The sequence below is a fragment of the Chiroxiphia lanceolata genome, chromosome Z, assembly GCF_009829145.1.
Source record: "Chiroxiphia lanceolata isolate bChiLan1 chromosome Z, bChiLan1.pri, whole genome shotgun sequence".
Classification (NCBI taxonomy): Eukaryota; Metazoa; Chordata; class Aves; order Passeriformes; family Pipridae; genus Chiroxiphia; species Chiroxiphia lanceolata.
The window spans coordinates 37732254-37748682 of NC_045671.1; the positions used below are offsets into that span (position 1 = coordinate 37732254).

Consider the following 16429-nt stretch of genomic DNA (forward strand, 5'->3'; position numbering starts at 1 on the left):
GGTCACCCCTGAACATCCTCTTCTCCAGGCTAAACAATCACAGCTCTCTCAGCCTCTCCTCATAGGACTTGTGCTCCAGACCCTTCAGCAGCTTCATTGCTCTTCTCTGGGCAGAGTGAAACACCAGCTGCTGCATACCACTGCTGCATGTTACTCTTAAAACATAATGATAAAGAAAGGTTTTAGCAAGGATTATGAAGTTCTGGTGGGAATGGATCACTTCTTTCCACATGCCCATGATTCTTTACATTTTACATATAATCCACAAATAGCCTGGTCTTCTGTTCCCTCTATGCTAATTGCACAGTGAACCTCTGCTTCGGATAAGAGAAAAACCACCCAGTGAAACCCAGACATTTCTGATAACTCAAGCCGTAACTGTACAAAAAGCTAATAAAACTGGCGTGACTGTATTGTTTGACCAGAGCTGGCAGTAACCATAAATGAACAGAAAAAAACCTTTTTTGTTTTATGGATTCTGTTTGTTTCATGAGAACCCACACTGTGTTTATAAGTCTGAAATGTCAGAGAACTAGGGAAAACTTCACTGGAGTGATTTTGGGAAGAGATGGAAGAGAGGGGAGAGGTTTAAGATATAATTTTAGTCGTCTTGCTGCACAGCAGAATTCAAAGACCGCTGTTAGACAGTGAGGCTTCCCCTGCAGTGCAGAGTGCAGCGAGCCAGCTCCAACAACCTGTGTGGAATAAAGCACTTCAGAACTAAACACTGTACATCACAACCATCACTGAAAGTTTGACTTTCACATCTTTTAATAAAGGTAACTACAGACGATGGTTAATAGTTCCAATTGCTCCTCAATAAGTGTAGTAGGTACTGAAAATATGGAAAAATAGACCGTATTTCTACTACATAACTTTTAGTTACTTGGTTTCAGCAAAGATGTTATAATAATTTGTATTAAATTCATCAGTGTAAGAACTACTATATCAGTAAAAGCATTGACACAGAACACAGATTAGAGTGCATTCCTCATTCTCATTTGCTTTCTCTCCATGGACTTCTCCAAAGCCTCTTTGCTTGGTTTAGCTTGTCTGAATCTTAAACATCACGAATAAAGATAGCCTAAGTTGACTTCCTGGAAGTTACATAATCTTTGTTTTATACTAGGAAATCTGTCCTGCAAATTACACACTAAATAAATAAAACACTGAAATACGAGCCCCAGTTTCCTTTTGTTTTATAGGCATTTCTTCAAGGATCTAAACAAGCTTTAATTTGTATTACATATTCCTCTCCATTAGTATGAACTCATCTAAACAGAGGTAAGATTCATGTTTTGAGTGTGTTTTTATGTGCAGAAGGAATAAGAGGTACACAGTCTGCTTTGTGATTCTGTAGACCACTTTGTGAGGGAAGGATTTTCTAGTGTTACACCAGCATCAGAGTGGGAGGCAAGAGTCTGCAGGAGCTAAGGCACAGTCTTGCCTTTGGGCAGCATTAAAACATCTCCTTTTTTAAAATTAATAATTTTCACCACAAATTTGTATTATTCTCCTTCAGCTAGAACCCTTTTGCACATGGTTTTTCAGATGAAGCTCCTTCTTATGCATGGGGATTGCACATGTCTGGGGAATGAAGCTATGTGTCCTTTCAAACTAAAATTTTAGAGCAAGAACAGCTATTACCAGAAAATGGCCAGAATACTCACTGAATAGTTATCTTTCTTATGTCAGAAGGAATCCATTTCACGCTTCATTGTCCTAATCCAAAGTTCACTGAAGCCTAGGGGTTTTCATTAACTTCGATGGGTTTCAGATCTGATCGTTATTAAAAAAAAACAAAAACAAACCAACCAAACCCCCAAACTAACTAAATGCACAAAACCACAAAGCAGTAAGTACTTCATCACCTAGATGTCAGGCTCTGTGGGAGGATACAATTAAAGCTGAGCAAAGTAGAAACCAGATGAGGTTTTCATTCTGCTCTTTACCACACTATTTATGCATCCTAGAAGAATACTTTACAGCTTTAGAGTCATTCTCTGGAGAAATTCTTACACAGCTCTCACCCAGTGCGATTTCTGAGAGAACAGCTAATGGTGGGAGCATTCTTTACTCAGGTAAAAAAAAAAACACCTGCCAGTGAAATGACTGTTTTCATCACTGGATTGAACAGTCATGTATACCTACAAGGAATAACTTATTTGCATGGTAAAGGCAAATAAAGACCACAGTTACCAGGCAGCTCCCAGTGATGGATCAGCCTCTCAGTAGCCTGAAGAGAATGGTTGTGACTGTTCTGGGCACCTAGAAAAAAGGGAGTTTATGGTGAGGAAACACCACTGTACAAATTGATTAGCAGTGACAACAAGGCAAACCAAAGCTGTTGCTAACACTTGAAGGCAGGGTTGTGGGTGGGACAGAGACGTCTCCTTTGCAATCAGGACTGAGGGAATTCTGTCATAAAACAGGAGACTCTCATGGATCAAAGGAGAATTGAGGAGAAAGGAGGAATACAGCTGGGAAATCTGTCCCTGAAGAAAAACAAACTGAGAGAGGGGCTGTTCCCTGGACATTTGGAAACAAGGACTCCTTTGTGACCAATAAGGGAAGACTATGAAAGAAAAAGTGATTGAAAAAAGACCAAGGCATTGTCCGGAAAAAGAGTAGAAGACAACAGTGAAATACATAGGGAGAGATGGGTATACAAAAGTAAGGAGAGAGAGCAAGAAATTAAAGGATGAGAGAGGAGGACGGACAGATTGAGTTCCTTAGTCTGGCCTGAGCACAATCTGGTTAGTTAAATTGGATGGTTAACTTAGAATATGCCTACTCTCAGGACAACATCTGATCTGGGGATATCTCAGACAGTGGTTATTCGAGCCAAACTCTCTAGACTGGGAATTACATTGAACAGAAAAGATATACTATTTGTTTTATAAACAATAATTCATTATGTTCCTGTAGAGACAAAGAAATACATGTACCTTGTTTTTCTGAAGGCTTATGCTTCTCTCCAGCTGCTCCACATCTGAGGAACACTGAAACAATAGGAAGGATCATATTATTCAGCTGTGATTATACAGCATGAAGAGGTCATGCTCTGTGCTCAATTTCAAGCTACTAGTACAATCTGAAGAACAATTAAAAATAATGATTACTTTTTAAATTGCCTACAGCTTTTACAGTTTTATTTGTTTTCTCTGCTGGGAAGGTTTGGTTTGGGAAGGTTTGGTTTGGGAAGGTTTGGGAAGGGAAGATAAGGTTAGGGAAGGGAAGGGAAGGGAGGGGAGGGGAGGTTAAGAGTGGGAGAGGGGAAGAGAGGGGAGGAGGAAGGGAGGAAGGAAGGAAAGAAGGAGAGAAAGGAATGAATGGGAAGAAAGAAAGAATGGAAGAAAGAAAGATATGAAGAAAGAGGGAAAGAAAGAAAGAAAGAGAGAAAGAGAAAAAGAAAGAGAAAGAAAGAAGAGAGAGAGAGAAAGAAAGAAAGTAAGAAAGAAAGAAAGAAAAAGAAAGAAGGAGTAGGCCTAGTCCTGCTTTCATGGAGGCGAATAGAGAGATTTTTACTGATTACAAGGTCAAGAGGAAAAATAATTCACATACCATCACTATTTGATGCTTGTATTGCCAGTGTCAGTCACTAAGCCAAAAACAGCTAGATGTCAACACTTAAGAACTGAACACTCTTACAAGTATGGGTTGCTGCAAAGATAATAGGAAGACAGCCTTGAACTGACACTGCCTATATAGCATCATTTTAAGCAAAAAACAGATCTTATTTCAGTCTGTTTCATTCTGTCCCCATGTTAAAGCCTCCTTTGTCTTCGGGGTGTGGATTTTGCACTGTTGGCCTCTGAGGAACATCTTGGCAGAGACACTATGAGAACCAATTGAAACTGTCTACCTGAATAGTTGTCAGCTTCTTAAGCGGCATAAGGAAGACTGTGGTGTGGCAGTTTTCAGGTACAGACTCACCTACCCAAAAGTATTGTAACAGCAGAAAACATTTAGCCTCCACCAAACTGTTCCTGGAAGATTTGATATTATATCCGAGAATGCAAAAGTTAAACAATTGCTTTAATTTTTCCCAAGTTATGCAGGAAGGCCACTCAGATCCACAGTGTTTCACTTAGATGTACATGCACACATGCACCTCCCCCCCAGGATAATACATAAAAAATTGATACTAAGCTGTCCTAGCTAGAACAGCTGGGACCAGCTCATCACCGTGTGGGTGTAACCCAAAACTGTATATTCTATACCCTTCCATGCCATTGCCCAGAAACTGTTAACAATAAACCATTTACAGCAGCTGCCCAGAGCACGCCTGAGCCCTCAGGTTATAAGCTGGGTGTTAGAGGCCTGTGAGATAGGAGGATGCTCCTGTCCTCACACCCATTGTGGAACTCCCCGCCCTGAGGGAGGTACTGGGCATTCCTACCTGAACCTGAGGATACATAATCTTGAGGTCTCGGGACTTCTGGTACCTCTCGTGGGATCCAGAGAAGGACTGGAACTTGGACTGGACTGTGACCACCATTCTCAACCAGACTGAGACCACTACTCTTGACCGGACTGCAACTACCACTCTCAACCAGACTGCAATCACCACTCTTGACCAGACTGCAACAGCACTCCCAACCGGACTGCGATCACCAGCCTTGACTGGACTGCAACCAGCACTCTCACCAACAGGTTTTCCCTCTCCTTTTGCTTTTTGGACTCAGGGGGACCATGTGGGGCTCAGCACGGGGAGGGGAGGCCCAACGAACACCACTCTGTTCATGCCCCAGGGTGGGATGCTGGGTCATACATCTGGGTTTTGTGGGTTAAAACCAATTGTTTGTCTGTGTAATTGTATTTATTGTATTATTTTTATTAAATTGTTATTCTGACATAATCTCTTTTGAGCTGGGTTCACTTCTCCTACTGGTTTACCTTTAAACCAGCATATAAGCCCTAAAGTACTTTGAAGTAATGAAGGTGGGAAGGAGGGAAGAAATATTGAAAGTATTGCTTTGGTACAGATTCTCCCTTTGTTATTCAAGCAGGATCAAAGATGCACTGGTATGGTAGTCTCTCCACACAGAATGGTCACAGTGTATCAAGGCATTAGCTGCAGCAGATCCACAAAAAGAGCCTGTTAATACATTTCAGAATAAATCTACTGCTAAAAGCAAGGTGTCATTAAGTTGAGAGGAGAAAATTGTATACATGAATCCAGATCCCACCAAAATCCAAGAGAAGTTTCCCACTGAATTCAATGTCAGGAGCTTATAAGAGTTAACTACATCTGTGCACATGGATCTGAAAGCATTCCAAAACACCTGTCATGATTTTGTATATGTTTTCAATATTTCTTGCAGATTTTGTGGAAAAATTAATCTTTGGTGTAAATAAATGCAGCAGATTATTATTATTTGCCTACTTTTGCTTTGAAAAAAACCTTCTTTTTTTATGTCCTAGATATTCATGCTTCTATTATTTACAAATTATTTCAGAGTGTAATGTCTGAATTCTTATATCCAGGAGCTGGCTCTTAGAATTCAGGTTTTTCCTTCTTTTATTTTTTGTTTAATTTTTGTTCTGTTGTTCCTGAAAAACCCCATTTGTAGTACTCCAAGACTTCTATAAATAATTATCAGTACAGACTGATAATCAGAACTGTAGAAATCAGGGAAGTCTTGAATGTTCACTGGTGTCTTTTTCCTGAAGTAGTGTATCTTGCATATATCTCTTTCCCTTCCCTCCTCTCCTCAGAGTATTTGTCTTGGATCAAAAAACCTGGCAAAATCACATAAGGGAGTATAAGTTTTTGCCTTGGGTCACACAACAGCTTCTTTGTGCCCTCCAGCAACAGATATTTTTTACTTTGATTTAGAGAACTGTTTTACATCTTAAGATATGAAGATATGTCTGGGATTCTCATTCCTGTTCTTGGTGATTCAGCATTGTGCATTTCAACATCTGTTTGCGAACTGCTACTAACAGACTCATTAGAAAGAAAGCTGTGTTTATTTGCATGTTGTAGCATCCCAGTTGTCAGATGTTACTGCTAACAGTACAGAAAAAAATGAGAGATGTGTGCTTGCTCCAGAAAACATGGCTACTTTTACTGCTCATTTTTCTTATTTGTGAGAGATGACAATACCTGAAAAGCATATAGGAAAATTTTCACAATAATGGTGCAATGACAAAAGTCACAGTTTGGTAGCCATTGAACTTCATACAATGCAAAAAAATCATCCTTGGTACAAAAACCTTACAAACTAAACACAGTATAAGAAGTAATCACAGGCCAGGTATGAAGATAATAGCATTATCACATAGGAGACAATGAACTCTATTCTCAATTCTCCCACAATGATGACAGACTACATTCCCTTTGGATTGATATGTAATATTATGCTTATCTTCTATAATGTTTATAACAGACTGTAGAAATCAACTGCTCCAAGAAAAGAACACAACCTTCTAATTTTTCTCTTCATGCCTTGATTAATAGAATTGTCCAAAAGTAGTTTAAAAATGTAATTTGTCTGAACACTGTGTTATGACATTCGAATAAAACAGATCACTAGGAGGGAGAAAGTGAACCTAAGGAAGCTGTAACCTCTAACGAACCTAACCTAAGGAAGTGGGTATACCTCTGCTGAGTTTATGTCTAGCACCCAATGCCAGCCAAATGCCAGTCAATCTCTTACTAGGAAGTTGTGAAGACGAGGAAGAATGGTGAAGAGAAGTCAGAGCTCATCAAAAAGCTTCTCTATTTCTTTTTGCATCAGAAGCTTGGAAGTGGTTTGGCATTTTGGATTTCTGCAATCATTTGCCCGTTTTCAGGACCAGATAAAAAGCATAGAACAGAATGCAGGAAGGACAAACAGCAGAGCTGAACAGTAGTTTCCACTAGAATAAGCAAAAGTGCTTTGATATTTGGGAAATCCAATAGGAAGCTTAGAACACTGGCATTGGGAAAGGCGATTTGCCTTTTGAAAGGTGTGAACTGGAAACTTGCTGCCACCCAGTGTCAGTAGGTATCTGTTCCCATGAATGGTCTGGAAATCCGGGGTTCCCTTCGTAAGGAGCCTGGAGCGCACTGTTGCCAGCTAAGGCACACACAGGATGAAGAACAGCCCACTGAAAGGGATGTAAACGGTGAGGGTGAAGACCCCGCTAAAATTGAGCAGTTATTCTTCCCTTGCTGTACCTCTCTTTACAAAAAATGCCAGACATTGCAAACAAAAATTGCCATTCAAATGCTGTTCAAGCCCAAATGCATGTGGAATTCCAATAAGTACTTACATTTTTGACACCATATGGAAGCAGCCTATCTCTTATTTGTTAGAAGTGGCAGTAAAATGCATGGCAGCCCATACTGCTCACTGGCAGATCACTCTATAGGTGAAAAGCTGTACTGGTCACGACAAAAAGTAATTTTAAAGTATTGTTTTATTTTAAAATTTGAGTACTCTTTTGAGGGTTCCTTTGGGATGAAGACAGAGGTGCACACTCTGCCACATCAGACAACTATGGAATTCTTCTGTAAGAAAAAACTGCAAAATTTTAGCATCATAAAATTTGACTAATAAATGGCCAGGCAGCCAGTGTAAGCACAATAATGGTGTGGCTGGAGATTTCTTCCACTACTAAAGGTGGTAATTTAAATAAATGGGAATAGTAATTACAATAAAAAGAAAAAAGCAAACCCAAAACCCAGCAGTAGCAACCTACAGAATATAGGATTTAACTAAAAAAAAAAATAATGAAAAAATCAGTCTCATTTCCTGCATCTTACTTATAGTTCCTATTCTTTTTGTCCCATTACCTGTTGTGCAGATGACTTGCATATTGAACTGTTCAATGTTTTCATAAACAAGTCTTCTTGAGCCATTCAAAAAGAGCTATAAAAACAGGGATACCGACCTGGTCAAGCAAGCAAGTTGTTTCTGTAGGTTCTGTAAGAGCTCCAACAGAAAAGTAACTGTTGCCTTTCCAGGCTCCTGACCGCATGAAGGATTTGTTTCTCTCTCTCCAGCATCATGAGTATGCAGTTGTATCAATGATCTCTCACATTTTCCCAGAATTTATTACTTCACCTCCTACTGTTCAGAATCTTCATGTAACAGGAAAAGGAAGCCTAACTTTAGAGATGGAAAGACTATACTAAGAGAATACCCCAAGTGTGTCACGAGCATCGTACACTATAGCGTATTAGTGCCGTGGTACAGCGCTTAAGTGGAATGGCCAGGAATGCCCAGGAATGCCCTTTGACTCTCACACTCAAACTATCTCACCAGTTAAGAAAAAGTTTTATGTCAACAGTTACTTTGGTCAACATCATTATCCTGCATTAAAACATACCACAATGACTTTTTGGTACATAAAAGCCTTCAAAATACATTGATCTTGCCTGTCAGAATTTTTACCCCGAGAACGCTGTGTTGGGAAGTTTAATAGAAGTCTGTGCATTTACTCACCCTTCTGGTATGTGTAAATACCTTACATACGTAGTTAACTAATATTTTTCCCCCATATGTTTCTATGCTCTTTCAATGGTGGAATATAATAGTATCTGGAAATGTTTAATATTTTTGAGAAATATTAACTCAGGTAACAATAGCATTGCATCTACTTTGTAATCCCAGCACACAAACCTGTTCTCTCCCCATGCTTTAGTACTTTAAAAAATTGTTCAAGATAGGAATATTTCATGGTTATCAACAGGCAATATTTATTATTATAACTGTGGACTCTACACATATAGTTGCATAAAATTATAATAGACCAATCAACAAAATCATGTTCATATGCAACTGTAAATAGCACTTTAGCAGAAGTTTAACACGTTGTGCATTAGTTGTCTTAGTAAGGTGACAACATAGATTCATTTCATGGGAATACAACAGTGCAAACTTTCACTCAGGGCATACACACAAACACGTGAAAAGGATTGCTATACATGCCACAGGTTTAAAATAAACCTCAAATCAATCCCTCCCACCCCAAAACAAGTTAAATGAGTAAGTACCAGCAATCTTAGCAACCACCAGTGTTACCACATTTGAAGTCTTATTTGAAGAAATGCCCTTAGATTGGAGTTTTAGGTGTAATGCAGCTATGTTATGTTTTTGTTTGGCAAGACTGAAAGACTTACAGCACTACAGAAGCACTTAGCCAGTATATTACCAGTGATGTCTGAATTACTACATAAAGTAACTGTGTAGAATACTTGACTATTGAAGGAAACAGTGTTTTTATTTCAAAAAGTGACATACAACCAAAATTCAAGTACTCAGTGTTAGACTACAGGTAATTCTGACTTTCTGTTCCTGTGCACTACATAAAGCAGATGAAGCATTATTTCATTTTTCAATTTTTATTCTTCCCTCTGGCCTGGGGAAAGTATGGAGGGAAGAACCAAACTATAGCTGCAATTCTACGTCTACAGCAGTTGGTGACAGGCATATGGGCACAACTGTCCAGATCAAGATGACCTCCAGATTGTCAACATGCAGCCTTAATACTCTCAGTTCACTCTCATCTCAAGACCTTCTTGTTCTTGACTGCAAGAGCCCTGTTGCCCCCTACTTTTTATTTGCACCCGTTTCACCACCTGTTCCAATCAGTTGCCCAGGCAGATGTTATCTCCTTTCGTGCACAAGTGAGCAGCTTAGCTGCACAATGTCATCTTTGGATAATCAGGACATAAATGGGCAGAACAGTTCCTCTCTCATAACAGGTTTTGGGAACATCTGGAGAGCTATTTACACTTCCACCTCAGCACCAGTGAAAAAGTGCTGAAGGCCATATAAGCTCGAAAAACACTTGTTTAAAAAAAACAAATTCTGATTAAGTACATTTAAATTCCAAAGAAAAAAAATGGCCTCTTGTACTATTTTAATTACTGTCTAGATTAAAACTATTATGAACTACTAATTTTTTTAAAATTATAAACACATTTTCTCCTGTTACCAAGTTAACCTCAAGACAGGAATTAAACAGAAGTTACCATAAGCTTTGGTGAAAAAATCCTAGAGAGTTACAAAGAAGAGTTCAGACTGTAACAAAATTAGTAGCAGGCATGACTACAAAAGAAAAAAAAAAAGTAATGAGAAATCTAAAATTTGTCTCTCAAAAAAAGCATTTATAGCTTTTGGTGCACACAGAGAGCACATCTTGTGCACATGGGGAATCAGAATGTGGAGGCTGTTTTACCAACTTTGCAATTTAATTGAGGAACGACAAACAACAGAAGTGTGAAAAACAAGGCCCACATGTATCGAGATTTAGTCCTCCAGTGCCTAAATATTTCTTGTTTTGAAAATGACCAAGTACAGCAGAGACTGTGCCTTCAACAAGGAAAGGAAAAAAACTAAATTTAGGCTAGCCCTCTTCGAAGCATTTCTACAAGCAGCGTAACCACTATATTAATACATGAACAACACTTCTATTTCCCTGGATTTAAGGGCAAATAAACCATCAGAAACGCACTTGTAAAAGGATGAAAGCATCAGAAAACTATAAAGCAAGCAAGGACTGTGTGCCTGTATATATAAATTTCTATAAACACACACACAAATGGTTGGGTTTTTTTGTTCATTTGTTCGTTTGTTTTCTTCGAATCAAAGCAGAACACAGTGTATTCTTTCAAATGGGTTTGGATGGGCAAGTATGAGTAAGATGGATAAAGAAAATGACAAAGGAAAAGAACAGTGAGATTTTATTTCCTTGGTAAGTGGAAGTACAGAGATGTTACTTGCAGCACTTACTGTTCTTACCTTTTAGATCCCAACTCATCACAAACTACAGGATAACTACATCAGTGGTGGAATTTACCACACAACTTACATTTTCAAAATTATTTATTTTTCTTAATAGTATCCCCACTTTACACAGGCTACGAACCTGAAGGAAACACATCTGCTTCTGAATATCGTAATAGTATGTGTTTTGGGCTGTTCAAAGTCAAAGAAGTAGTCCTGAGATTTCAGATGTTAAAGCTTTCTCCACAGCCACATGTTCCTTTGATGTTTGGATTATTGAAAACAAATTCACTGGACAGCTTATCTTCTACATAGTCCATTTCAGTTCCTAGAAGTGTCAGCTGTGCCTTCTTCTCAATAAACACTCTAACCCCTTGAAGATAACAGAAAAAAAGAGGAATTACATATAGCAAAATCATCATTCACTTTGAAATTCTCTTTTGCCAGGTGATTAAAAAAAAAGGAGCTAAATAAGAAGACTACCAGTATAACTTGGTTTCCCTGGTCTAATTTCATCACTGTTTTCACTCTACTTACAGAAGTTTGGCAACAGTCTAAAACCGTTACTTGTGTGTGGACATGCATGTCTGTATTGTGATGGGGGACAAAAAATAATGATACTGAGGAAAATAAGCTGTAGAACCTGTGAACGAGTCTCAGCTTCAGTACACAATTCCCATGCATTACAGACAGTAAATCATTTCATACCCTTCTTAAAGTCTGTGAATCCAACAAGATGACCCAAAACTTTGAAAAAACAAATGTTCTTCTCTCAGAATGATTGGTTTTTGCCCCCCCCAATGTTTTTCTGCTGCACCAGAAACTCACCATCTTGAACTACTTCTTCATCAGAGTCTCCTTTTGATTTTGTATACTCTAATGTGTAAGAAAGTCCATTGCATCCCCTTGTACGAACACCCACTTTCACACCTACCTAAAAAAAAAAAGACAACAAAAAGCCACCACCACATGCATGACTTCTCCTTTAAAACCTATTGTGGAACATCAAGTTAAAAAGTATGCAGAACAACAAAATGCTGACATTTATTATTCTTCACTGCCTTAACAGAAAAGTGAATTACCTTAATGGATTAAGAGGTAACATGTTTCTCCTTTTACAGATTTGACTGCCAAAGTAAAAGAAAACATCAGATACTTGCTGCTGTGGATCAAGCCTTAAATGATGTTAAAGTTTTGAAATAACACATTGTTGGCATCCTTGTAGGTACCGGGTCTCACAAAGACAGTTAATTTCAAAGACAGTATTTTTGTGACTTTAAGTTGAAGTTTACTCAGATGCTAAATCAGGTACTACGTAAAGATTATTGATGGTAAAATAATTATAAAGCTGTGAGACCAGACAAGGGTAGTTAACAGATTTTCACAGAACTCTTGTAATGACACCATCAGAAAATTTAATTCAAACCGCAGTTCTGAAAAAACTTGGATTTTGTCACTACCTTTATTGCCAGTTTCACCTAAAAAGCAATCCCTTCAAGTATGTATATTTGCTTACTGTTTTAATTGACCTTAAAAGCTAACCTAGTCAATGTTTGTAACACGCCATTCAACAAGTCTGACAAAAAGAGCATATCTGTAAGGAAAGAGCTGAGAAAAGGTTTTAATGAAATCGAAAACTATCTGTGCACAACAATCTTTCAGAAGTATCTGTATCACCTTCCACACACCAGTGCTTCATAACTGAAGAGGCAAATTTTGTTATCTATCTCTGTAATCAATGTTATGATAAAAATGTATCAAAACATATCACCTGCCATCAAATGGGCTCTCAGACAAACTACATCTGACCCTTTCAGACTAAATACCTTTCTCTACAGGAACTGCTACCAATAATGGGCTGGAAAATGTAAACACCATTCATAGAAAGGGAATGACTGACCATGCAACTTGTAGGCCCAAGGCCTCCTTAGGATGGTTTAAAACATTAGAACAAATAGTCTAATGAGTTGCAGATGTGCAGGGAGCAAAACAAACAATGGACCTTGTAGGAAAGAGAAAAGAGAAATAATTCTTCTTGTAATAGTAATACTTACAGTAAAGAAAATCTAATGCTTTTTTTTACAATGGCTATAAAGGAAGACTCTGTGTGTCTTTTGCTGAAGAAGAAAAGATGACAAGCTCAATTAGTTATTTGGGGAAACACTGATTACATGAAAAATACATTGTCTGGCAGGTTTCCTAAGAATTAGATGTTTTCTAATGCATGAATATAACTTTATTATTGCATACTTCACAGTGAGAATTTCTAAAAGAACTTAAATTACTTCTTAATATCAACAGCTGAAGATCTCTTTCCCCTCTAGAAGTCACCACTGTGCCGTACTAAAAGGCTTCATTAAAATGTAGCTCAAAAATATATGAAGCTTAAAACTTTTTCAGTTTTTTTAATCTCAACAGTAACTGTACAGTGAAATGTCATTACAGTTGGTTATTTCCTGCATTTCATTTCATTCCTGCATTTCATTTTATAACAAAATGAAGCTTGACAGAGAAACAATCTTATGCATTCCCCTCCAAAAAAAAGATGTCAGTATCGCTAATGAACACCTCAGTGTTTATTTCAAACTTCTAAGTTAGCCAGAAATCGTCTGCAATCATGAGCTGAGCTGTGCTAATACCTTAGCACAATGTACAGACTGACTCTGTCTATCTATACTTACATGCTCAGGTTTATCTTTCAGAAGCTCTTTTATCTTCTGAACAGCAGATGGGGTCTGAAAGACAGAACCATACACATAAATTTGAAATTATTCTGTTTGTTTGTTTATTTGCTGTGTTTGGATGTCTTAAAGTGTGCAGTGTACTTAATTTCACTGTAAAAAAATTTTATTCCAACTCCGTGTACTCAGATTTTCCTAGTTTACATTTGTCTTCTATCTGCAAAGTCCCCCTTCAGCATCAGCCACCTATCAGTATTGACTATTCTGTGTTCTACTTGAAACTGATGCCTGTTCCGAAGATACACACTCTGCTGTAAAACAGATGTCTGTTGAAACTAATTCATATAGAACACAATAACTCTTCACTTGCCTCCTCACCCAGCTCAAGAAACGCAGTGCTTAAAAGTAGGGGGTTTGGTTGTTACAATCATAGAATGGTTTGGGTTGGAAGGGACCCTAAAGATCACCTCGTTCCAACCCACCTGCTGTGTGCAGGGAACCTTCCACTAGACCAGGCCGCTCAATGCCCCATTCAGTGTGGTCTTGAACATTGCCAGGGATGGAGCATTCACAGCTTTGCTGGGCAATCTGTTCCAGTGCCTGAACACCCTCACAAGGAAGAATTTCTTCCATAAATCTAACCTAAATTTCCCTCTTTCAGTCTGAACCCTCTATTCCTTGTCCTATCACTACAGTTCCTGACAAAGAGTCCCTCTCTGGCTTCCCTGCAGGCCCCCTCTGGATACTGGAAGGTTGCCATGAGGTCTGCATGTAACCTTCTCTTCTCCAGGCAGAACAGCCCCAACTTTCTCGGCCTGTGTTGGTAGGGGAGGTGCTCCGCTCCCGTTATCAACTTCGTGGCCTCCTCTGGACCTGCTCCAACAGTTCCATGTCTGTTTTGTGTTGGGGGCACTAGAGCTGAATGCAGTATTTCAGTGGGGTCTCACCAGAGTAGAGTAGAAGGGCAGAATCATCTCTTTCACCCTGCTGGCCACACTGCTTTTGATGAGCCCAGGATATGACTGACTTTCTGGTCTGCAAGTGCACATTGCTGGGTCATGTCCAGCACCCGTGAAGCTTCTCAATTAGGCACAGAAGGGCTTATGGCCTACTTCTCTCTTCCCATTATCCTAGAGGGTGACTTTACAGCAGATAAAATTCACTGTTCATGCAGATCTAGTTGTTGCAGAAATTCAAGAATACAACACAAACATTAAAATTTCCATCACATGCCTACAAGTTTCTAAGACACTGAGAAAAGCAAAAGCATTAGTAAGATGAAGTTCTTACACTGAGCCTGCTTAAACATACAAAGCAAACCACAGATAGCCTTGCAGTAGAAAATTTTTTCTAATTACTGCTACCACTCTTCGTTTGTTACAGAACCACTACTGAAAAGGAACTACCTGCTCTGACAAACGACTGAACTGTGTGTGCACACAATCTGCCCCCGCTCCTGGAGGGAACTGACTGTACTTTCCTCTGCACGGACCCCTCTCACGATCAATTAGGCTGGAAAAGACCTCTGAGATCATCGAGTCCAACCCACGACCGAACACCAAGTTTTCAAGTGTGGCCTCCCCAGTACGGCCGCTAGTACAGAATGCACTTCCTTTATTATTAACAACAGGATATAAAGCCTTCGTGGAAACAACCTACTCGTCAGCTTTGATAGGCAATGCATTTCCTTTTTTAAAAAATTTTAAATAAATGCATAAAATACACATCCTGGGGTGCCTGTGCAACAAGGCCCCGTGCACGAAGGGCCGCTCTGGTGCTGCCCTGGGACTCTGCGGTTCCCCAGCCGGCGCGGGGGACCTTCTCTCAGCGGGATTAGCGAGGAGAAGCAGCCTCTGAACTCGAAGGGGGAAGGACGGCCCCCCCAGGCCGCTCGCAGCGCTCTCCTCCGAGCATCGCCCGCCGCAGCCGCCCCGCGGAGGCTTCGGCCCCGCCGATCCCGGCCCGGCGCCGCCCGCCCAAGCAGCCAGGCGGGGCGGCCCGGCCCCGTCCTCGTCCCCACCCGCTGTCGCCAGGGGCGGCCGCGCTCCCCGGGCCGGGGGCGGGAGGCCGTGGCGCAGCTCCCGCACCCGTGAGGAGCCTCGACCCCGGGCCCCCCCCGCTGCCCACCGGCGGCACTAACCAGGGTGAGAGCAGCGCGGGTCGCCTGGATCCTGCGCTTGCTGACGGCGCGCACCGTGGCGCGCACCACGGACGAGGCCATGGCCCACCGCCCTCGGCCATCAGCAGCGCCGCCCGCCCGCACTGACGCCACCACGCACGGCACCGCCCCGCCGGGCCCGGCTCTGACGAGCGGCGGCTCCGCCCCCGGCCCCGGGCGGGGCCCCGCAGGCGGCGGGGCTGCGCGCTGCGATAAAAGGCACGGGCGGCGCTGACGCCTTGTTCTCAGGGTACGCCCGCGGAGGACGTAGGGAAGACGCCCGTCCGGGTGTCACGTGGAAAGAGAAGGTTTTTCTCGAATCCTTTAATGTTTGATTAGTCTGTCGGCGCCCCTGAAGGACTCACGTTAACTGGTTATGGAAATACAATCTTTATTGATACAGAAAGTTAAGGGGTTGGAATGGACCTTAAAGATAATCCAGCCCTGGTATCCTGCCATGGGCAAGGACACCATCCACTAGACTAGGTTGCTGAAGGCCCTATCCAGCCTGGCTTTGAACACTGCAGGGTTGAAACATCTGCAACCTGCTTGGGTAGCCTGTCCCAGTGTTTCACCAACTTCACAGTAAAGAATTTCTTCCTAATATCTAACCTAAATTTCCCCCCTTGTTCTATCACTACAGTTCCTGACAGAGTCCCTCTCTGGCTTCCCTGTAAACCTCCTTTAAATACTGGAAGGTCACTCAGTTCTCCACACAACCTTCTCTTCTCCAGGCTGAACAGCCTCGACTTTCTCAGTCTGTCTTGGAAGGGGAGATGCTTCAGTACTCTTACTAACTTTGTTGCCCTTCTCTGGACTTGCTCCAACAATTCCATGGTCTTAAGCTGGGAACACCAGAACTGTAC

At 40.8% G+C, this 16429-nt stretch overlaps 1 protein-coding gene across 2 annotated transcripts; it reads right to left on the bottom strand.

Annotated features, from left to right (window-relative positions):
- Positions 1-8667: 8667 nt before the first annotated feature.
- On the bottom strand, positions 8668-15699 carry ISCA1 (iron-sulfur cluster assembly 1). Of its 2 annotated transcripts, none has more exons than XM_032675985.1 (4): positions 15546-15699; positions 13406-13459; positions 11553-11658; positions 8668-11097 (listed from the first exon to the last, which is right to left on the bottom strand). In XM_032675985.1, the coding sequence occupies exons 1-4, from the start codon at positions 15624-15626 to the stop codon at positions 10949-10951; spliced, it is 390 nt and encodes a 129-aa protein (XP_032531876.1). In that variant the 5' UTR covers positions 15627-15699; the 3' UTR covers positions 8668-10948. The 2 variants fall into 2 exon arrangements, with proteins under 2 accessions (XP_032531876.1, XP_032531877.1); XM_032675986.1 differs by lacking the exon at positions 15546-15699 and adding an exon at positions 14353-14399.
- Positions 15700-16429: the final 730 nt, after the last annotated feature.

Bases quoted from the DNA above. Each gene is read 5' to 3' on its own strand.
- ISCA1 (XM_032675985.1), bottom strand. From the start codon at position 15,626: ATGGCCTCGTCCGTGGTGCGCGCCACGGTGCGCGCCGTCAGCAAGCGC. The intron at 13,460-15,545 runs GTTAGTGCCGCC...TCTGTCTTTCAG, and splicing joins CCCGCGCTGCTCTCACCCTG to ACCCCATCTGCTGTTCAGAA. The intron at 11,098-11,552 runs GTGAGTTTCTGG...GTTATCTTCAAG, and splicing joins TGAAGAAGTAGTTCAAGATG to GGGTTAGAGTGTTTATTGAG.